This window comes from Lethenteron reissneri, chromosome 61 (genome assembly GCF_015708825.2).
Source record: "Lethenteron reissneri isolate LAM-NWPU_2019-01 chromosome 61, ASM1570882v1, whole genome shotgun sequence".
In the NCBI taxonomy this organism is placed as follows: Eukaryota; Metazoa; Chordata; class Hyperoartia; order Petromyzontiformes; family Petromyzontidae; genus Lethenteron; species Lethenteron reissneri.
Genome location: NC_083839.1, coordinates 682,990 through 706,491, shown reverse-complemented (window position 1 = coordinate 706,491; position 23,502 = coordinate 682,990). Strand labels below are relative to the sequence as shown.

General features: G+C 51.4%; 1 protein-coding gene across 2 annotated transcripts; it reads right to left on the bottom strand.

Moving 5' to 3' along the window:
- On the bottom strand, positions 1-23,174 carry LOC133358292 (transmembrane ascorbate-dependent reductase CYB561-like). Of its 2 annotated transcripts, none has more exons than XM_061576530.1 (6): positions 23,037-23,174; positions 11,630-12,008; positions 9,630-9,728; positions 6,651-6,754; positions 4,081-4,238; positions 1-2,670 (listed from the first exon to the last, which is right to left on the bottom strand). In XM_061576530.1, exons 2-6 carry the CDS (start codon positions 11,832-11,834, stop codon positions 2,484-2,486), a joined length of 753 nt encoding a protein of 250 aa, XP_061432514.1. In that variant the 5' UTR covers positions 11,835-12,008; positions 23,037-23,174; the 3' UTR covers positions 1-2,483. The 2 variants fall into 2 exon arrangements, with proteins under 2 accessions (XP_061432514.1, XP_061432513.1); XM_061576529.1 differs by having other exon boundaries at positions 23,017-23,135.
- Positions 23,175-23,502: the final 328 nt, after the last annotated feature.

Genomic DNA, 23,502 nt, shown 5'->3' with positions numbered 1-23,502 from the left:
AAACCTTCACATACATCCTGTATTTTACAACGTTACATGCACAGTTTGGGTAAACACACGTGACACAACGTAGCCACCCCATGGTCGTCGAAATTCGAAACTGATGCCGCACCTCCGATTAGCACAGGAGGGGCACAGGAGGGACATTGAGCCGGCCCATGATCTCGTCACAATCACAGGAGGAGAGACAGCACGGGGCCAAATACATAGCCTTCAACTGCAGTTAAGCGAGCAGCACCTATGAAGGCCAACACGGCCCCACGAGGTGGGTGAGTGGCCAACACCATGCCCGGCTGCCTTTGTCTCTCCGCCTCTGATGTTTACACACCGCGCAAGGTACTCATTTAAGGCCGAGTCGACCTAAGGGAGGCCCACACTCGCTTATAATATTCGCCACTGCTCTTTGTCGCGAGCAGGACTCTTAACTCGACATGCCGGGTTCATTGCACAGCACGTGAACCACTGCATCAGCTCTCCAGTCGCTATAAGAGCAACAGCCGCAATGTGCCACGAATTAGTGGTGCTGACATCACCACGGCGCTTGTGCCAGGCTAGGTGCACTTCCCCGCAATGGCTATAGATACAAAGACAAAGATCCCCCGTATAGCCTTAACAGACTGTAGGTGCAAGTGCTGTGAGCGAGCACCTATGAAAGCTGGAACGGTACACGAGGGGGTGGGTGGCCAGCACCATGCCCGACCGCCTTTGTCTCCCCAGTGGCGATGTTTACACTGCACCAGGTACTCATTTCAGGCTGAGTCGACCTAGGGGAGGCCCAGGACCGGTTCAGATAATCGTCACTGGTGTTGGCCGTGAGCGGGAATCGAACCCGGGTCACCAGGTTCATAGTGCAGCGCGCTAACCACTACACACACTCACATGTATGTCCCAACTAACGTTACGTTCCAGAATGAATGATTACAGTGTCATAAATTGGAAATCTGCTAATAAACACAACCATATGCAAACCAAAACATGCTACATTGTACATATATCGTAAGCATCGAGACCTTGATGATGACGTGAATAAAAAATAAAAATGCCAACTGCAGTTTTTTTTTTAATGCCCTCAAATGATGTTGAGAATCGGACGAATATCTGACAAATCGTTTGGCGATGCCACTGCCGCTTCTGCTGCCGTTGCCACGCTGGCAACGGTGCACAGGCACGTGGAGTGAAACGTCGGGCATCGCGGTGCGCCCCGTGAAATAACCCGCGTTGATCGGAAGGTCAACAGGCAAAAGCACCACGGGGGCATGCCGTGGTCTGTGGCGTTTCCTCGGGCGAGTTTCACGACCACTGCCCCGCGCCACCGCTGCCCGAGCCTCGGTCTGCTTCGTTAAGAAGCAGACGCCAGTCGCGTTGACTCCACAAACGACGACTTTGTCAACAAATTTCAATTTAAAGCTTTCGTGACTGCAGGGATTCATCTTCTTGGTTCTTTCGGTAAAGTCACGTAGAAGGAAAATAATAAAATCATTTATCATTTTCCTTCTACGTGACTTTACCGAAAGAACCAAGAAGATTTGTCAACAAAGTCGTCCGCCTAGTCTCAAGACGTATTTACAGGTTTGACTCGCTCGAAAATTTGCCTTTTTTTGGTCGTAACGTTCCGACCCCTCCCTACTGGACATCTGTGAAAAGAAAAAAGCTTTATAGCTCATCGGATTCCTCAAGTGTAATTAAATAGTTCTGATTTTGTGTGGACTTCTTTCGCACTCTACATAACCGACCGTGCTAATCGGATTTTTTTTATTTTGATACTTGAAACCAGTGAGCCCGGACACAACCTATGAACTATAAACATTTTGTGTTTATTAAAAAAACCTTTTTATATTACCAGGTAAGGCCCACTGAGCTATATAGTTCTTTTTTTAGAAGCAACCTGGCGATCACAAATGCTCAACGAAGTGGCTTATCGCCTGCAAATTTATAGCAGCCAAATATTTTAGACGCATGTTTCAAAATGTGGACGGAATAACCGGGGGAGAGACCCTGAGAAAAATCAATGTGACTACGGGGAGGGAGGGAGAAGAGGGAGGGAGGTGGGGGAGGTGTGGGAGGGAGGAGAGGGAGGAGACGGAGGGAGGGGGGGGAGCGAGGCAGGGGAGGGAGGGAAGGGGGAAGGGAGGGGGGAAGGGGGGAGGGAGGGAGGGAAGGGGGGAGGGAGGGAAGGGGAGGAAGGGGGGGAGGGGGGAAGGGAGGGAGGGGAGGAGAGGCAGGGAGGGAGGACAGGGAGGAGATGGAGGGAGGAGAGGGAGGAGAATGAGGGAGGGGGGAGCAGGGGAGGGAGGGATGGGGGGGAGGGAGGGGGGGAGGGAAGGGGGGAGGGGGGGAGAGAAGGGGGGAGGGAGGGGGGAAGGGAGGGGAGGAGAGGGAGGGGAAGGGACAGAGGGATGGGGGTAGAGAGGGAAGGAAGGGGGGAGGGAGTCTGAGTCTAAGGCAGGAGCGTGTGGATCAGTCGGTGCGCTCAGTCGGCTCGCTCAGTCGGCGCGCTCGTCGCTGAACCGCTGGAAGTGCAGTGAGAGCGGCGCCTCCTCGCCGTCGTGCCGCCGGTAGCACCACTCGTCGCGCGTCACCACGTACGCCACCGCGGTGCCGAACGCGATCAGTGCCAGGCCCAGGCAGTTGGCGAGGATCCCCTCCGCCGGGTACTCGCCGTAACGGTCCCTGTGGCCGAGCCGGCACGACAATCGTGACAGTCGCAACCAACGCACAACCAACAACACAACCACAGAAAACGACACAATCATCACAACAAACAACCATAGCAACAAACACAGCCAACATCACACCCAACGCAACCCACACACGCCTACGTGTGTGTGTGTGGGTGTTTATGTGTGTGGGTGTATGTGAGGAGAGGCTTGCGGAGCCTCAATGTGGTTTCAGGAAAGGGCGGTCCTGCATGGATGTCATATTTTCTGTCCGTTTGCTACAGCAGAGGTGTAGGGAATTCCAACAAGACCTACATCTCTGCTTTCTTGACCTGGTCAAGGCCTATGATACCATCAGTAGGCCTGGGCTCTGGGTTGTTCTTCGTGCTTTCGGAGTCCCTGACCCTCTGCTCACGATCATTAAGGACCTTCATGATGGTGAGCGGGCCCGGGTAAAACGACGTGGCCGGGAGTCGGAGCCATTCGCTGTACACCTTGGGGTGCGACAGGGATGTCCTCTGGCTCCCACATTATTTAACATCTATTTTGACCACGTATTTCGTGAAGCCTTCAATAGCTGTACTGGATGAATTTCCATCTGGTACAGATATAATGGGAGGCTGATCGATGCCCGGGTGCGGTCAAGGGATGGCTCCCTATTGCTCAACCATGTTATATATGCCGATGATCTGGTAATAGCTGCTTACTCAGAGGAGTAGTTGGAGGTGCTGCTGCTAAACCTGGAGCTTGCCACGAAGAGGTGGGGCCTTACCATCAGCCCCACCAAAACTAAGCACCTGCTAAGGGTATTTTGTACTATCGGACACTCCACCCCCACAACTCTCAATTGGTGATGCAGCAGTTGTGGAGAGAGTGGAGAGTTTCCCATATCTGGGCAATGTGCTTATAACAGCAGAGGTCTCACTCCGAATCAGTCAAGCGGCATTATCTTTTCATTGGTTGCGTAACGCTGTGTGATAGCTACCTGGTCTGTCGCTCCGCACGAAACTTCAGGTCTTCTCGGCCACAGTCATTTCCTCCCTTCTCTACGCTTGCGAAACATGGACCCCCCTAATGGAACATCTTTGCTGGTTAGAAACATTTAGGCTGGCCTGCCTAGGATCCATCCTGGGTTTAACCAGGCTGGATTGTGTGAAGAGCTCACAATTCCTTGAAAGATGTGGACAAAGTCCCATCGGTGAGCTCCTCCGGCAGGCAAGGCTGCGTTGGCTGGGCCATGTAGCCCGCATGCCAAGTCACCGCATGCCTAAACAGCTTTTGTTCAGCCGAATCGAATTCATAGGTGCTCCCTAACAGCACTTGCCCCAACAGTCTGTTACAGGCTATGAGGGGGATCTTTGTCTTAGTGTGTGTGCGTGTCGGGGTGGTAGTGGTGGTGGGGGTGGGGAGCAAGGGCACACACCCGATGGCGTAGATCAGCTTCTCGGTGAGACCCATCGTTGCCGTGGCGATGGAGAGCGCAAAGAGCGCTAGGCCGAAGAAGGTGTGGAGCGAGCGGTAGGCGGAGCGCGACTCCTGCGCCGCCCGCGGGAACAGGAAGAAGCCGAACCCCAGCAGCCACTGCGGCAAAGAGGAGACAAAACATCCATAATTTGAGATCAGTTGACCGTTTGCGGGCCACGGTCATTCCAAATTTCCGTCGTTCAGACACCAAAACTGGCTCCCAGCTGATCTGCTATCTCCTTGTCTATACAGGGTGTTTAAAAAAAGTTAACCCGTAAAAACTAAGTTTTTCACTATAAATCCTTTATATGCGTGGCGGCTAGAGTCCTCTCGTCCTCTGGCTTGAGATGGCTGCCACCTATGGGTCAGATGATTGCCTGCCACAATTAAGCAATTGGTAATTGAATATTTAATTTATTTTCCCTAAACAGTGTAAAATTTTGGAAAAAAAATTTCACGAAAATAAATTGTCAAGCACAACGAGTCTGTGTGCTAAATGTCAGGTCGATTGGATCATGGGAAGTGGGTTAAAAAACGACCGAAAGATTTGCACGGTCCTAAGCAAGCAAGCAAGCAAGCACGCAAGCACGCAAGCAAGCAAGCTAGCGAACTTAATATAAAGGATTTAAAAAGATGGACCAGATTTGAAATCGCTATATCTCTGCAACCACGAACCGCCCATGAATGAAACTCTTACCACTTGAAAGGGCGGGGCATAGAGAGGGCGGGGCATATAATTTTTAAATAATTACCTCTCGCACAAACAGCCCCTAGCCGCAGTCATTCGCAAGACACACCGCTTCAATGTTGGATAGGTCGCACGGGACCCCAAGACTTGGCGCTACACTCTTGGTCCTCAAGATCCCCAGACATCACACCCTGCGACTTTTTCTTGTGGGAACACGTGAAAGACCGTGTTTTTGTGCCACCACTAGCGACTAATCTGGATGATTTCAAAAACAGAATCACGGCAGCGGTGACTTCAGTGGAAGAAGACATTTTGAGAGGCGTTTGGGACGAATTCAACTATCGTCTCGATGTTGTCCGTACAGCAGGTGGAGGGCACATAGAGCATTTATAAAATGGTTAGTAAAACTTAATAACTCATTAAACCGTTCGTAACTTTTTGTGTAATTGTAACATGTTGCCATCGTGAAGTATACTGCTTTGAAATTGTGTCCATCTCTTTTAAACACCCTGTATAATAGGCCATGACGAGACGAGACGCCGCTGGTCTATTAACGACGCTCTCCCACACAAACATAACAGCACATCCACACTAAAGGTTTCTTTTTGGGCTGGATTGCGCGAAATATTAACTCTTCGTTAAACCCCACCACTACCCGATTGCAGCCGCGGTGGCGAAATGTTAGCTCCCTCGCTCGGTATGCAGGAGGTCATGGGTTTGTTATAACGTGACAACCCCTTACTAATTGGCTAAAACTAAAAACTAAGCTACTCTTTGGTTATTATAATAATTCTTTTTTTTATCCTTTTATCTGGCAACAAAACTGACACCTTTTTTTTTTACAAGGAGTCATGTTTGCATTGACCACAATACCTGCGGTCGGAATGCAAACAAAAACCCTGATAATGTATGCACTGTCCTATGAAATTGACTGGTCCACACCCGAGACAGCTTTTATTAGAGCCTCGTCTCACATGGTGTTGGACCAGATGACGCCAAAAGGCGCACAACTCAAAGACAATGCACCATCAGAGTATGAGAGCTCGGGGTAAGCATTTACACCATTGGAACCTCCTTTGCCAGTAGCAAAATATGATAATTGGTGTTTTACCCTTTTATCTGGCAACATAACTGACAGGTCTTTGTGTGTGTCTCTCTCTGCACGTGTGTCTGCCTATGCTGCTCCAGTGTCTGTGGTTTAATCATTCATTCTTACCTGATGATGGTTGCTTCTGTTGCAACCAAAACGTCGTATTCTATTACTATTTCATTTTATTTTCAACGTGACTTTACCGAAAGAACCAAAGAGTAATTCCTGCAGTCACGGAAGCTTCGAATCTAGTTTAAAAACTAAACTCTTTTAAATTTCGATTTAAAGCTTTCGTGACTGCAGGGATTCATCTTCCTGGTTCTTTCGGTAAAGTCACGTAGAAGGGAAATAATATTATTTTATTATTTTCCTTCTACGTGACTTACCGAAAGAACCAAGAAGATAAACTCTTTTAATTTTACCAGGTAATGCCCACTGATCAATATAGCTCTTTTTCAAAAGCGACCTGGCTATCACAAACGATAGCTCAACGAAGTGGCTTATGTGGACATGTATAGCAGCCAAATGCTCTCAACACGTGATGCTGATTCTAAATGTGGAGTGACAAACTGGAGGATCCGGAGATGAATCCACGCAGGGCCCCCTCTTATTCGTTAGCGACAAACAATCACGCCCAGTGTGTGGAGCCCCTCACCTGCTGTACCGCCCGTATTGGAACATCAGTCTTGATAAACATTTCCGATTCTATCCCATGGGGGTGGGAGGGGGGGGGGGCGCACGCCACGATTACCTGCACGAAGTAGAGGATGACCAAGCCGAGGCCGCACCAGCTATGCAGGCTGTAGAGGTGCGGGTAGCCCTTCATCTGGTGGAAGTCGAACACGGCCACCAGTCCTGCGGGGGCGACATGCGTCAAAGATAAAGACAAAGGTCCCCCCCGCCCCCACTTCTATAGCCTTAACAGACTGTTGGGGCAAGTGCTGTGAGTTAGTAGTTCCTATGAAGGCCGGCACACACGCAAATATACACACACGTAGAAAGATCACCCCGCATAGCATTAACAGACTGTTGGGGCAAGTGCTGTTAGCGAGTAGCACCTATGAAGGCCGGCACGGTACACGAGGTGGTGGTGTGGGCGATGTTTACACATTGCACTAGGTACTCACTTGAGGCTGAGTCGACCTAGGGGAGGCCCAAGACTGGTTCAGATAATATATAATCGTCACTGGTGTTGACCATGAGCGGGAATCAAACTCGGGTTGCCAGATTCGTAGCGCGTCGCACTAACCGCTACACTACTGCGAGGCGCTTCACACACATACACGCACACGTGTTACCCAGGATCACAATGTGACTCCATCACCCACCCGCTCGCTCGCTCACTCATTCACTCGCCCACTCACCACACTGCTTCTACCCTCGCCTTGCTCCATTCTGGAATTCCCTCTCCTGTCATTGTCGTCATTGTCATCATCGTCGTCTTCATCATCATCATCATCATCGTCGTCGTCATCGTCGTTGTCATCGTCATCGTCGTCATCATCGTCGGCATCATCGTCGTCGTCGTCGTCCTCGTCATCGTCATCATCATCGTCGTCGTCATTGTCGGCATCATCGTCGTCGTCATCGTCGTCGTCCTCGTCATCATCATTATCGTCGTCGTCATCGTCTCTTTGCTCCCCCCACCCCCCCCGCATACCCAGCTCTTCCCATACTGTAATAACCTCCCCTCAGTTCAAGAAATGTGTTCCATCTTTGTACAGCAAACTGGAGTTTAAAAACAACAAGATCAAAAATCCTCCGGTAACATTGCACGCGCACGTTTCAACACAGAGCCGACAATGCAGTGAGGTCACCGTACAGCACTCTGGCAGAACGTACGGTCTGTTTTTTGTTGTTGTCATTAATAAACTTTCTTATTGCAAGCAAACGTCGTCTTCGCCTAGATCTGCACACCGCAGACAAAGCAAACCAAGAACGTTGGCCGGGCACACGTCGTGATGACGACGTCACCGTGTAAACGCCGTGCCACAACCGCACGGTGTCCGCTCGCTGTCGTACAGACAGAGAGAGAGAGGGGGGACGACTCGGAGACGCCAGGAGGAGGGGACCACAGTCGAGGAGCGGGGAAGGCAGCAACAGCAGCAGCAGCCTCCGCGGTGAGTCGGGGTCAACAATTGGCCAAGCTCTGCAGCCCTCTATATATTAAGGCATCAAGGGCCAATGAATGAGTGCTTATACGTGGAGTAGGAGAAAACCCACGCGTGCATGCGAGGGAGCAACGCTCTATCCCATGCAGGTGGAACAGGTGGAGTCCACATTTGCTGTACCTCCTGGCGAGCCTGGGTATGGCTCCCAAACTAAAGTAAACTTTATTTTTATTTCACCAGCTTAGGCTCACTGAGCTATACAGCTCTTTTTAAAAAGTGACCTGGCCACAAATGATGGCTCAACGAAGTGGATTATCATGTGGACATTTATCGCTGCCAAATACTCGTAACGCAAGTTGATTCTCAATGTTGGAGAGAAAAACCAGGGGCACCTGGAGAAAAATTCACGCGACCCTGGGAAGGACACGCAAACTCTAAACATACAGCAGGCATCAGGGTCGGGATCGAACCCACAACCTGCTCCACACCAGGCGAGGTCGTTAACATCTCCAAGCCACCCAAGAAAGCCGACAACTACGCGATCGAGCGAGAGAGTGAGCAACCCAATCGAGGTGCCGAAGCACCAAACAGCGCGCAGCGCGAGCCGGGGACACATCAGAGCGCCGCCCGTGTGACGGACGATTTGTCCCGTGATGCAACACCGCTAGCAGGAGTGGGACTGGAACGACTGAACTAAAATACCTTGGTGACCTCGTCAAACAGCATTAACCATGACCACGTGAACTCCGTTCGTCCTCGCAGCGGCAACGGCTGTTGGCTAGCCATTGAAATAAGACGGTCACCGCATCGCGCGCTTTCAGATGCGCTTCTGCGGCCGTCTGGAAAGCTCTTCCTTCCGATATTAGGAAACCACTGGAGCTATGCCCCCCCCCAACTACGAGCAGGCCTATCCCAACCCCTCCTTATCAATCCATCTTGCTTTACTGCATCAAAACTACACCACGTACAATAACCCAATTTCGATTTAAAGCTTTCGTGACTGCAGGGATTCATCTTCTTAGTTCTTTCGGTAAAGTCACGTAGAAGGGAAATAATAAAATAATAAAAATAAAACATAATTAAATAATTCTCACGACGTTTCGGCCACAACGCAAGCAGCCGTCCTCAGGTGAAGAACATGTCTGTCATTTAGACTCTGTCTTCTCATTTAGACTCTGTCATCTCATTTAGACTCTGTCTTCTCGACAGACATGTTCTTCACCTGAGGACGGCTGCTTGCGTTGTGGCCGAAACGTCGTGAGAATTATTTTATTATGTTATATTTTTATTATTTTATTATTTCCCTTCTACGTGACTTTACCAAAAGAACCAAGAAGAATAACCCAATTCTTAATTTCAAATTATGATCATGCTATGTACAATTGTATAATTGCTGTAAAGCGCCTTGGTGAAGGCGTGAAATAAATCTCATTAAGATAAGATTAAATAAATCATCGAGATTGACAAACACATTTCCTTCGAAGTCATTTTTGTGTTCAGTTTGTTGTCCTTCCCCCCGCACCTCTGATGAGCATGGCTGGCTCTAGCACGGCACGAAAGAAGTTCTACGTACGTGCAGACGCGTATTGAGCGCGAAGACGCTCGGAGCGGAGGCTCACCGATTATGGCGGCGATGAGGGCGCCGACGTGAACGATGCCGTGTATGATCTTCACGCTCTTCTTCGGCTCGTTCCTGAAGATCCTGAAGATGAGGATGGCTGTCGGGAAGCAAGGAGTCGCACAAAGACGAAGATGACCTCCCCAGCCAGCCCACCCCATGTAGAATTCAACAGACTACCGACGCATTGGTATTTACGCAATCTAGCTCATTAAAAAAAACCTTTATTATGGATACCATCGATAGCAAAAGCTTACGTGTAAACAAAAAACCCCTCCGTGTTGTGGAAAGTGCTGTTAGCGAGCAACACCTATGAAGGTGGGTGGCTAGCACCATGCCAGGCCAGCATCGTCTCCCCAGACGCGATGTTTACACACCGAAGTAGATTCTCATTTGAGGCTCAGTTGACCTAGGGGAGGCCCGGTTCGTATAATCGTCACTGGTTTTCGCCGTCTGCGGGAATCGCCGGGTTCGTGACGCAGAGCGCTAACCACTACACTACCACCCCCCACTCCTACACAGACAAATACAAAGATCCCCTGCAGAGCCTAAACAGACTGTTGGGGCAAGTGCTGTTATCGAGCAGGACCTATGAAGGCCGGCACGGCACACGAGGGGGGTGGGTGGCCAGCATTACGCCCGACCGCCTTTATCTCCCCATAAGGGATGTTTACACATCGCACTAGGTACTCATTTAAGGCTGAGTCGACCTAGGGGAGGCACAGGACTCCTTCAGATTAACCGTCACCGGTCTTAGCCGTGAGCAGGAATCGAACCCAGCTTGCTGTGCGTTGATTCAAGAGAAATTAATTAAAAGTAAATCCACTCACATCATATTCTTGGTTTTTTCGGTAAAGTCACGTAGAAGGTAAATTAATAAAAATATATGTTTATTATTTTATTAGTTCCCTTCTACGTGACTTTACCGAAAAAACCAAGAATATGAATCCCTGCAGTCACGAAAGCTTTAAATAAAAAAAACACTTGCATCAATCAACTGGATTTCATTAATTCTGTGGCAACTGTGCTCTGTTGTCCTTCCTCTGCACCTCCGCTTAGCTCGGTTGGCTACGTAAAGTGCGAAAGAAGTTCAACATACATACATAGCGTCTGTCTGCGCAAGTGAGTGGGGTAGTAAGTGAGTGAGTGAGCGGGTGAGTGCGTATGTATGCATGTTTGTTGAATTTCTTTCGCACTGTTTGTAGCCAACTGTGCTAAGCAGAGGTACCGGGAGGGAGCGAGCGGGCAGGTAAGCAGGCAGGTGAGTGAGTGAGCAAGTGACTGAGTAAGTAGGTGAGCGAGCGAGCGAGCGGGCAGACAAGGGGATGAACGGGCAGGCGAGTGAACGAACGAGTGAGCAATTGAGTGAGTGGCCGGGCGGACGAGTGAGCGAGTGAGGAGGCGAGCGAGTGAGGGGGCGAGCGAGTGAGGGGGCGAGCGAGTGAGGGGGCGAGCGAGTGAGGGGGCGAGCGAGTGAGGGGGCGAGCGAGTGAGGGGGTGAGCGAGTGAGGGGGCGAGCGAGCGAGGGAGCGAGTGAGTGAGTGAGCGAGCAATTGAGTGAGTGGTCGGGCGGACAAGCGAGCGGGTGAGGGGGTGAGCGAGTGAGGGGGCGAGTGAGGGAGCGAGCAAGTGAGTGAGTGAGCGAGCAATTGAGTGAGTGGCCGGGCGGATAAGCGAGCGAGTGAGGGGGTGAGCGAGTGAGGGGGTGAGCGAGTGAGGGAGTGAGCGAGTGAGGGGGTGAGCGAGTGAGGGGGTGAGCGAGTGAGGGGGTGAGCGAGTGAGGGGGTGAGCGAGTGAGGGGCGAGTGAGGGAGCGAGTGAGTTAGTGAGTGAGCGAGCAATTGAGTGAGTGGCTGGGCGGACAAGCGAGCGAGTGAGGGAGTGAGCGAGTGAGGGGGTGAGCGAGTGAGTGAGTGAGCGAGCGAGTGAGCGAGCGAGGGATCAAGCAAATCGGTCGGCGAGGGGACGTGCGGATCGGCGGGCATGTGGGGCGAGTGGCCACCTTCCCCGTAGAGGAACACCATGCCGATGACCATGCAGAGCGGGTGGACGTTGAAGAGGAGGTCGCCCTCCCAGGCAAAGCCGCCGCGGAAGTACGCCGTCCACACGGCGACTAGCACCACGCACAGCAGGCCCAGCACCTGCGACGCGGCCACGAACCACGGCAGCCGCTGCAGCTCGCCGCCCGGCGGCTCCGTCTCCTCCATGGACGCCCCGACCCACTCCGCTCTCACCTCCTGCCGACCGCCGCTGCCGCACCGCCACCGACCCGCGCCTGGAAGCCCACAATGCCCTGGGGCACTGAGGTCAGGGCCTGGCACCGTCGGGGTTTGTCCGTTGTTGTTTTATTCCGGCTGGATGAATTTCTCGCTTTGCTCCGTCTACGGGAGTGACAGGGGAGACAGAAACAAGACAATGATCCCCCGTATAGCCTCGACAGACTGTTGGGGCAAGCGCTGTTAGCGAGCACCTGTGAAGGCCGACACGGTACACGAAGGGGTGGGTGGCCAGCGCCACGCCCGGCCGCCTTTGTCTCCCTAGCGGCGATGTAACAGGACCGGTTCAGAAAATCGTCACTGCGTGTTCGGCCGTGAGCGGGAATCGAACTCGGGTCGCCGGGTTCGTGGGGCAGCGCGCTAACCGTTGCGCCGCCGCTCCCCCACACCATCACCACCGGCACTGCAGATGAAGACGCGCACACTCCCGTCATGGAACGCGATCACACCATGGCACGATCACCACGATCGGCATCACACATTCTGGCGTGGTTTGCAAAAAAATTACATGCATGTAAATAATGAAAAAATATATATATTTGGCTGTCAGTCAAATTCTTTGTGGCTGTCACCATCCAAACACTCAGTACCTGGGTCGTCTCACGCCCAGCGCGATGACGAGAACATGCAAGACTTGCCGTGAAGAGCAAAGTGCCGGCAAGCGACCCTTCCTGGAGGCGAGGTCACTGAATGTCGTCAGACCGGTTCCATTGTTGGGTGAGCCCCGCCCCCCAGTCCCAACCGCCCCAACCCCCAGTCCCAACCCCCCCGCCCCCCAGTCCCAACACCCCCGCCCCCCAGTCCCAACACCCCCCCGCCCCCCAGTCCCATCCCGCCCCCCAGTCCCAACCGCCCCGCCCCCCAGTCCCAACCCCCGCCCCCCAGTCCCAACCCCCCAGTCCCAACCCCCGCCCCCCAGTCCCAACACCCCCCCGCCCCCCAGTCCCATCCCGCCCCCCAGTCCCAACCCCCGCCCCCCAGTCCCAACACCCCCCCGCCCCCCAGTCCCATCCCGCCCCCCAGTCCCAACCCCCGCCCCCCAGTCCCAACACCCCCCCGCCCCCCAGTCCCATCCCGCCCCCCAGTCCCAACCGCCCCGCCCCCCAGTCCCATCCCGCCCCCCAGTCCCAACCCCCGCCCCCCAGTCCCAACGCCCCCGCCCCCCAGTCCCAACCGCCCCGCCCCGCCCCCCGGCCCCAACCCCCCCCGCCCCCCCACCTGCCCAGGTATTCGCACACGAGGACTTTTGCCATCCTCTGTAGAGTCGGCGCAGCCTCGCCCACCGGGGTCTGTTCCGAGACCTCCTGTCAGCGGAGTCGTCAAGATCGGCCTCTGTGGAGGAGGAGGACGCTGCTGCTGCTGGACAGTTTGGAGGCAGTCGCCCTCCAGCAGCAACAACAACGGAGGGCAGAGGTAGCGACGCTCACAACAACGAGCCGAGCGTCGGGCGGATAAAACGCAGCAAGTTGGCATAGTGGGCGGTGCAGTTGGTGGTGCATCTGTAGGTCATCTCAGTCAGCCAACCCATGGCACCTGCTGGGTCTGTCCCCTGACCTCCTCCTGTCAGCGAGCCTCCGACACTTCACGTGGCCTCAACGTGCACCTAGCCTGGCACAGGCCAGGCTAGGTGGCGAATGGCTGGTATTGATGGTGTGTGGTGGTGGTGTGGTGCAGGTGGTGGTGGTGGTGGTGATTGTGTGTGGTGGTAGTGGTGGTGGTGTGTGGTGGTGGTGATGGTGTGGTGGTGGTAATTGTGTGGTAGTGGTGGTGGTGATTGTGTGGTAGTGGTGATGGTGTGGTGGTGGTGATCATGTGTGGTAGTGGTGATGGTGTGGTAGTGATTGTGTGGTAGTGGTGATGGTGTGGTGTTGGTGGTGTTTGTGTGTGGTGGTGATGGTGCGCGATCGTGGTGGTGACAGTTTGTGGTAGTGGTGATGGTGTGGTGGTGGTGATTGTGTGTGGTGGTGCTGATGGTGTGGTGGTGATTGTGTGGTAGTGGTGATGGTGTGGTAGTGGTGTTTGTGTGTGGTGGTGACAGTGTGTGGTGGATGGCTGTGTTTGGTGGTCGCAGTGATGGTGTGGTGGTGGTGATTGTGTGTGGTAGTGGTGATGGTGTGGTGGTGATTGTGTGGTAGTGGTGATGGTGTGGTGGTGGTGGTGTTTGTGTGTGGTGGTGGTGATGGTGTGTGGTAGTGGTGATGGAGTGGTGGTGGTGGTGTTTGTGTGTGGTGGTGGTGATGGTGTGTGGTAGTGGTGATGGTGTGGTGGTGGTGGTGTTTGTGTGTGCTGGTGACAGTGTGTGGTGGGTGGCTGTGTTTGGTGGTGGCAGTGATGGTGCCAAGCCTCTGGTCTGACCTCTGCTTGCGCCCGCCGTGAGCTGTTCCGAACCCAACCGCAAACCGAGACCACAAACCCTCACCCCAACCTCTGAACATACAGTGCACGCATCACTACACAATCAAAACAAAGATCCCTTCACTTGTGGCAAGATCTGTTCGCGAGCACATATGAAGGCCCGCCACCTTATGCCATGTGGGCGAAAACCAGGTTACGGAGAGCAAACGCACGCGCGCGAAAGGGGAGAACGCTCCATTCCATACAAAAGAGACAGACGATACTACACAATCAAAACAAAGATCCCTTCACTTGAGGCAAGATCTGTTCGCGAGCACATATGAAGGCAGGCCTCCTTATTCCATGTGGGCGAAAACCAGGTTACGGAGAGCAAACACACGCGCGCGAAAGGGGAGAACGCTCCATTCCATACAAAAGAGACAGACGATACTACACAATCAAAACAAAGATCCCTTCACTTGAGGCAAGATCTGTTCGCGAGCACATATGAAGGCAGGCCTCCTTATTCCATGTGGGCGAAAACCAGGTTACGGAGAGCAAACACGCGCGCGAAAGGGGAGAACGCATAATCCCATAAACAGGAGACAGACGATATAAGTCCGAACTTTTCTTCTCCTGGCGAGCCAGGGTATGTCTAATAAACATGACTACACCTCGACGCCGCCCATGGGAAGGGAGATTTGTTGCGGCATTCGTGTGGGTGATTTGACAACCCTCCCTCCTGCCAAGTGTTCGTAGTCAAGGCGCTACGTTTGCTTCCTGTGTAAACAATCACCAGGAACTGGGTATAAAGCGCACATACTCAGTGCATGAAAAAAAAACCCATCAGAATGCCCCGACGCGTACACTGTTCCAGCCAGCACTATGATTGTGTTACTGTGTGTTGAACTTCTTTTGCACCGTACGTAGCCAACCGTGCTAATCGGAGGTGTGGGGGAAGCCAATAAACTATGGGTCCCTGTGCGAGTCTATGGGTCTATGTGTGAGTCTATTGGCCTCTGTGTGAGTCTATGAGTCTCTGTGCGAGTCTATGGGTCTCTGTGTGAGTTGATGGGTCTCTGTGTGAGTCGATGGGTCTTTGTGTGAGTCTATGGGTCTTTGTGTGAGTCTATGGGTTTCTGTGTGAGTCTATTTGTCTCTGTGTGAGTCTATGGGTCTCTGTGTGAGTCTATGGGTCTCTATGTGAGCCTATGCATGTTGAACTTCTTTCGCACCGTACGTAGCCAACCGTGCTGAATGGGAGGTACGAGGGGGTGGGGGGAAGGACAACAAACTGAGCACACAAAAGGCAGTGATAAAGAAATGAGTTTTCAATCGAGATGATTTAAAAGTGCGTAGCTCCGGTGGCTTCTTAATATCGGAAGGAAGAGCGTTCCAGACGGCCGCAGAAAAGCACGTCCGGAAGCGACCGTCTTTGTTCGATGGCCAGCCAGAAAGCCGCCGCCAACGCTGCTGCTGCTGCTGCTGCTGCGAGGATGACACCGGGGTGTGCGTGGACACATTCCTGCGGAGGGAGCTGGTAGGAACGTTGGGTTGCTCGGTCAATGGCCAGGGTCAACGGTGGCGTGGTGTATTCCGCAAATATGCCCGACTGTGAGGGTGTGAGTAGGTTAAACGTTGAGTTTTATAAGGGCACCACGGGGTGACCAGCCCCTCCCCACCCAGCCCCACCCCTCCCACCCCCCACCCAGCACCACCCTCCCCACCCAGCCCCTCCCCACCCTCCCCTCTCCACTCAGCCCCACCGAGCCCTCCCCACCCTCCCCACCCAGCCCCTCCCCACCCTCCCCACCCAGCCCCTCCCCATCCAGCCCCACCCAGCCCCTCCCCACCTTCCCCTCCCCAGCCAGCCCCTCCCTCTCCACCCAGCCCCTCCCTGCACGACGGACGGACGGACACAATAATCCCCTGTGGGCTGGTGGAACCAGGTGGTTCCTACCAGTATAAAACGGAGTGTCAAGTCTCCAGTGCATGTCCACGGAGTGCTGTGAATATGAGACCCCCCCTCGCCCCCCCCTCGCCCCCCCTATCGCTGTCGCCCTAATAGCAGCCGACGCAGGCTGTCGGGGCAAGCTGTGCGTGTCAGCAATTCCATGGATCAGCAGCGTCACCACATATGTTGTGTTGCCAATGGTCAGGAGACACTCGTTCAAATGGTGGGAGAGGCCTGCCCAACCGGTTGAGACGTTAGCCGCGGGCGAGGGATCGAACCCGCGTTGCCGGGTTCGTGAGCCCAGCGCGTTAACCACTGCGCCACCGCTCCCCCCCCACGCACGCACATAAATACACAAAGACAAAGATCCTTAACAGACGTTTTGGGGCTAGTGCTGTTTGCGAGCACCGATGAAAGCTGGCACGGTACACCCACCCCCGGCTACCTTTGTCTCCCCAGTGGCGATGTTTACACACCGCACCAAGTACTCATTTGATGCTGAGTCGACCTAGGGGAGGCCCATGACCGGTTCAGATAATCGTCATTGTTGTTAGTGGCCGTGTGCGAGAATTTAACTGGGGTCGCCAGGATCGTAGTGCAGCGCGCTAACCGCTACACTACCGTGTCCCATCGAACACACACACAAAGATCCCCCATATAGCCTTCACAGACTGTAGGGGCAAGTGCTGTTAGCGAGCACCTATGAAAGCCAGAACGGCACACGAGGGGGTGGGTGGCCAGCACCACGCCCGACCGCCTTTGTCTCCCCAGTGGCGATGTTTACACAATCTTAATTTTAGAACTTTCGTGACTGCAGGAATTATTATTTGGTTCTTTCGGTTAAGTCACGTCTAAAGATAAAATAATAAATTAAATTAAATAATAGCATACGACGTTTCGATTTCAACACAAGCAATCATCATCAGGTATAATGAAATAGCGACATAAAATCTAACCAGAAAACTATAGACAGACATATTAGCAGACAGATATCACCAAGATACATAGAGAGAGCAACACAGGTAACAAAGAGGAGTGATCATCTCTGTGGGGTGGCCTTAAATATACAGAGGGGGGAGGAGGCAGAGAGAGGGAGGGGGTTAGATAAAACATTTGCATATCAATGAGTGGACAACAAAACAAGGTGCTGCAAGTGCGATGACACGGCAAGCAAGCCTGAAAATCAGGAGAAGGACAAACTAAAATTCAATAACCTAGTAAAATATCGAAATGTAATGTAATACAACACAGAGGGTCGGTCAACACACAATTAACGCATAGCCTGGTTGATTACGTATTTCAAAGATTGCTAAGTTAGAATTTAAGTGTGAACATTCCAAAGAGAGGACACAGGCAGAGAGAAGAGAGAGAGAAAAAAGGATAAGCTTAAAACTTCCCCGTAGAAGTGGTTCAATCTTAATTTTAGAACTTTCGTGACTGCAGGAATTATTATTTGGTTCTTTCGGTTAAGTCACGTCTAAAGATAAAATAATAAATTAAATTAAATAAGATGTTTACACACCGCACCAGGTACTCATTTGAGGCTGAGTCGACCTAGGGGAGGCCCAGGACCGGTTCAGATAATCGCCATACACAAGCACACATACGTACACGCACACAACACATGCACATTTAAATCTAGATTCAAAACTAACTAAATTTATAACTGTTTTTTTTACACGCTTTTATTTAACTTTATTTAACTCACACTGTTGTTGTTGTCGTATCCTCAAATCTTGTAACTCAATTTTAACCCACTTCCCAATGTGGTATCGACTGCAAATTTGGTATACTTATGTCATACTGATGACAATACTATATTCTATGAAAAAAAATAAAAAAAATATTTTTAAACATGTTTTTATATGTTATGTTTCGGCTTGGGTCTAATTGTCCACGCTCAACTGACTTTGGCTGTAATTGACAACGGGCGCCTTACGTTATGGCAAGCTTCGGGGCCACTTTCTGGAGTCGTAGAGTTTTGCCATTACAAGTACGGTAAATTTCATTAAAGCGTGTTTAAAAAAAAGTATTTTTAAATATTACTTATTTGGTGTTCACTCTATTGTCTTTCCCGATTAGCACCGGTTGGCCGCCTACTGTGCGAAAGAAGTTCACACACATACACACACAGACATCTCCTCTGTCGCCTACAAAGCACTGACCAATACACCGTCGTCACTTCTGCAGGGAACTTCCCAAGTCGCTTGACACATCTCCTACGATAAGATAAGCAGCGTTTTTCCTCCGAAGCGCTGATACTACTCCAGCTGTTCGGCCGCATCATTGCATCACCGCGCTTGATGGTGGCAGTACAGTCGGTGGTGTTGTAATGATGCTCTCCAATGTTGCTTACGGCCACTGTCTTGCGCTCCAAAAGAAATTGGCCTCTGCGCGACTCTTTAAAGGTCGGTTTCACACGGAGGCTTTTGCGACCAAATATCATCCATGATAGAGTTTTTTTGGGTTAGATCGCGTAAAATATATCAACGTGTCGTTAATGTTTGTGGCTTGGCTCTCCAACACACCGGTGGTGCTGTGCTAGTGACGAATTGGCCACGTTCTGTTTACGTGACAGCCCTTACTAGTTGGCTGTGTCGGGTGGTGGTGGCGGGTTTTGACGACACATTTATACATTTACGTGATCTAACCCCAAAAAAAATCTTTAAAGGCCATTTGAAAAGTCCAACATCCTGAATTAAGCACCCCCCCCCCCCCGAAGCTGGAATCATGTTGTCACATCTCTGGCGGAGAATCAAGTTGCAACCTCGCTTGACCTTTGAATTCAAAGTGATTTTCTAATGTCATGTGACCACTATTCACATCCCAGTTTCCCCAAAAAAAAACTGTTCATCAGGATAAACTTTCAATCTAGATTTGAAGCTTTCGTGACTGCAGGAATCCATACTCTTTGGTTCTTTCGGTAAAGTCACGTAGGTAGAAAAATAAAATAAATCACGACGTTTCGATCGCAACACAAGCGGTCGACCTCAGGCAGGAAAGTTTCATCCAGCAGTGGAACTGCCGAACCAGCGAGAGAGCTGTTACAACAACAAGAGCTGTTATATATGTGGCGATGGGCAAGCAAGCGGGGTCTGAGCTGGAAAGGAATTCCATCCACGGACGCAAGCACGTCAGTTGTGTTAATGGGGGGAGATTCGGGAGAGAGGATACACTTTTACATCAGACGTATAGTAATAGCCTTTTACCCTTTTAACTGGCAACAAAACTGACACCTTTATACAAGGGATCATGTTTGTATTAACCACAACACTTGCGGCCAAAATGCAAACAAAATGACAACTCTGATAATGTATGCACTGTCCTTGAAATTGATTGGTCCACACCCGAGACAGCTTTTCTTAGCACAGGCAAAGAGGTAATAGGGATTTCCCTCACACCCTATCTCATTACAATTACCACAGACACACCTGTACACACGTACTGTATGCGTACATAGTGACTCGTCATCACCACCAGCCATGGCCAATCCACCGCTGGATGAAGGCCATCTCTCGCGATCCTGCGATGGAACGATCCCATCGCTCCATCTCCCCGCGGCACGCGCTCCAGGAGGCTCGAAATTCCTTGCCACAAAACGCAATGTTCCAGCCCACGGTTCTTCACTCATTTCACTGGTCAACACACTTTTTCTGGCATAAGGTATTCCAACGGTATTAAGGTAATTTTGGGGTGCTGAATCCAAATCTGGCATCAGTTTGTGTCTATCACATCAGGTTTTTGAGATATCAAATATTGCATTTTCAATAAAAACTGCAGAAGAAAAATATTAAATAAATGTGGATATCTACATAAAATGATATTATAAACACACCATCCAAAAAAAATAGCACCATATTTTAACACTAAAGCAGTCACTGACTCGCAACAACTTGCAATCATAAGTGACAGAGTTAATTTCGGGTAAAATCAATGAAAATCGGGTACGCCGATAGCATACAAATGAGATGTGATAGAGCAAATCTGAGATCAGATTTGGAATCAGCTCCCTGAAATTAGTCTAAAGCAGCTGCAAAAGTCCAGGCCATATATATTTTTTTGTTGACCAGTGTTTTCAGTGGGGGGGGGGGGTTGAGGCACTTTCGCCGATAAGACATCATCAGTGCGAGGGGGGTCACCGCACAATTGAAAATCATTGGGGGTTTGACAGCGCGAAGATGATGATGATGATGGGCGGTGTTGTCACTCTGTGTGTATTGTGGAGAGGGCCGCACTAAAGGCTACCAGGGGCTGCCATTTGGCCGTGGGCCTTGCAATGAAGAACGCCGATCTGGACCCACCGGCCTTCATTCCATCCCTTGTGAGCAAGCCCCACTCACTCTTCTCGACGGCCTGAACGATGGCATTCTCTAAAGCAGTGGTTCTTAACCTATACACTAAACACTACTATACACTACACTATATACTACGCTGTACACTACACTATACACTACTATATACTACACTATACACTACTATACACTACTATACACTACACTATACACTACTATACACTACTATACACTACTATACACTACGCTATACACACTATTATACTCTACAATACACTACACTAAACACTACACTACACTAAACACTACTATACACTACACTAAACACTACTATACACTACACTATACACTACTATACACTACACTATACACTACACTACACTATACACTACACTGTTATACACTACACTATGCACTACGGTGACTACGCTATACACTAAACACTACTATACACTACTCTCCACTACACCAGTGGTTCTTAACCTGGGCTGCGAGACATGGACAGATTTTTTTTAGAAGGTAAATAATAATAAAAGACAAACTAAGCACGGCCACGCAAGTAACAACTACTTCGTGTCATTAAACCCTCTGTGTGTTCATTAGCACTGTAATTTCTTTTACGAGTGAGAACTCAAGGGGTGCAAGGCTGCGGTAAAGGTTAAAGACTACTGCTCTAAACTAAACGATTTTTATTTTTTATTTCACAAGGTAAGGCAGCACTGAGCTATGTATGTAGCTCTTTTTCAAAAGCAACCTGATCACAAACGATAGCTCAACGAAGTGTCTTCTTACGTGGCAATGTATAGCAGACAAATACTCTAAACGCGTGATGTTGATTCTTAATTGTGGATGGAAAAACCGGAGGACCGGGGAAAAAATCCACGCGACCACGGAGAGAGAGACACGCAAACTCCAAATATACAGCAGCAAGCGTCAGGGTCGGGATTAAACCCACGACCTCCTGTACACCAGGCGAGGTAGTTAACATCTTGCCACCACGACGCACCATCTTGCATCTCAGGGTAATCGCAAAGCGAGCGGGCATGCGTCCATTCTTCCTTTGCTCAACGTTTCAACTTTTGTTCTACTGTTGTTGTTGTTGATGACCAAGTACCGACCACACAATCTGGACACCATGTCGACGAGCATCCGAGGACAGGATTATATCGAGGATGTGTGGAGGACAAGTGCTGTTTGCGAGCACCTATTAAGGACACCCCTGCACACGAAGGGGTGGGTGGGTGTCGGCCAAGCACCACGCCCGGCCGCCTTTGTCTCCCCAAGTGGCGATGTGTAACACACCGCACCGGGTACTCGTATGAGACTAATTCTGTAACACACACGAAAGACAAAGTTCCCCCGTGTAGCCTGTGACAGACTGTTGGGGCAAGTGCTGTTAGCGAGCAGTGGCTTGGCCAGCCCCACGCCCGGCCGCCTTTGTCTCCCCAAGTCGGCGCTAATGTTTAGTTTCAAGTTTCATGTATTAGGTATAACCCCGTGAGCCATGCGGCTATTGGGGCGAACAGAGAACATCTGAAAGCGACGACGCGCAACAGAAACATCCTGGGATAAACCAGATAAAATCTTCCAGAGAAAGAAAAAAACTCTCACCGTGTTACAACGCTGTGTGCAAACATCCCACACCGCACCGTGTACTCGTATGAGACTAAGTCTGTACCGCACACACACTCACTCACTCACGAACTCACCCACTCACTCACACACTCACTCACCCACTCACGAACTCACTCACCCACTCTCTAACTAACTCACTCACACACCCCCTCACTCACCCACTCACTCACACACTCACTCACTAGCTCACTCACTCACTCTCTCACACACTCACTAACTCACACACTCACTCACACACCCACTCACTCACACACCCATTCACTCACTCTCTCACTCACTCACGAACTCACCCACTCACTCACGAACTCACCCACCCACCCACTCACTCACGAACTTACCCACTCACTCACTCACCCACTCAAACACTCACTCACTCAAACACTCACTCACACACCCACTCACTCACACACCCACTCACTCACCCACTCACTCACACACTCATTCTCTCACGAACTCACTCACTCACTAACTCACTCACTCTCTCACACACTCACTCTCTCACACACTCACTCACACACCCACTCACTCACACACCCATTCACTCACTCACTCACACACCCACTCTCTCACGAACTCACTCACCCACCCACCCACTCACGAACTCACTCACTCACGAACTCACTCACTCACGAACTCACTCACTCACGAACTCACTCACTCACGAACTCACTCACTCACGAACTCACTCACGAACTCACTCACGAACTCACTCACTCACGAACTCACTCACCCACTCACCCACCCACCCACTCACGAACTCTCTCACTCACTCACCCACCCACCCACTCACTCACGAACTCACTCACTCACTCACGAACTCACTCACTCACCCACTCACTCACCCACCCACTCACTCACGAACTCACGAACTCTCTCACTCACCCACCCACCCACTTACTCACGAACTCACGAACTCACGCGTGTGCAAGAGGAGTCGGTCCGCGGACCCCGAGGGACTTCAACGTGGCCCAGGAAACATCGCGGGGTTCGGAGTGGCGTCCTCTCCCTCTCGCTCTGAGCCATTGGGGGGGCAGGGCAGTGGTGGGAGGGGGGCATGGGGGGAGGGCAGTAGTGGTGGGGGAGGGGTAGCGGGGGAGGGGCGGGGCGGCGTGGGCTGGGCTGGGTGACGTGAACACCAAAGATAAAGACGCAGCCGCATAGGAGGGCACAAGCGGCAGTTGGGGAAAGTGCTGTGAGCGAGAAGTCGCGCCTCTGAGTGCCGGCACGACGCATGGTGGGTGGGTGGGAGTAACATCGCGCCCGGCCGCCTTTGTCTCCCTCGTGGCGATGTTTACACTCGGTACTCATTTGAGGCTGAGTCGACCTAGGGGGGGTTAGGCAGAGGGGGAGTTGTGTGGAATTCCTGCCCATAGAGGACGGACGG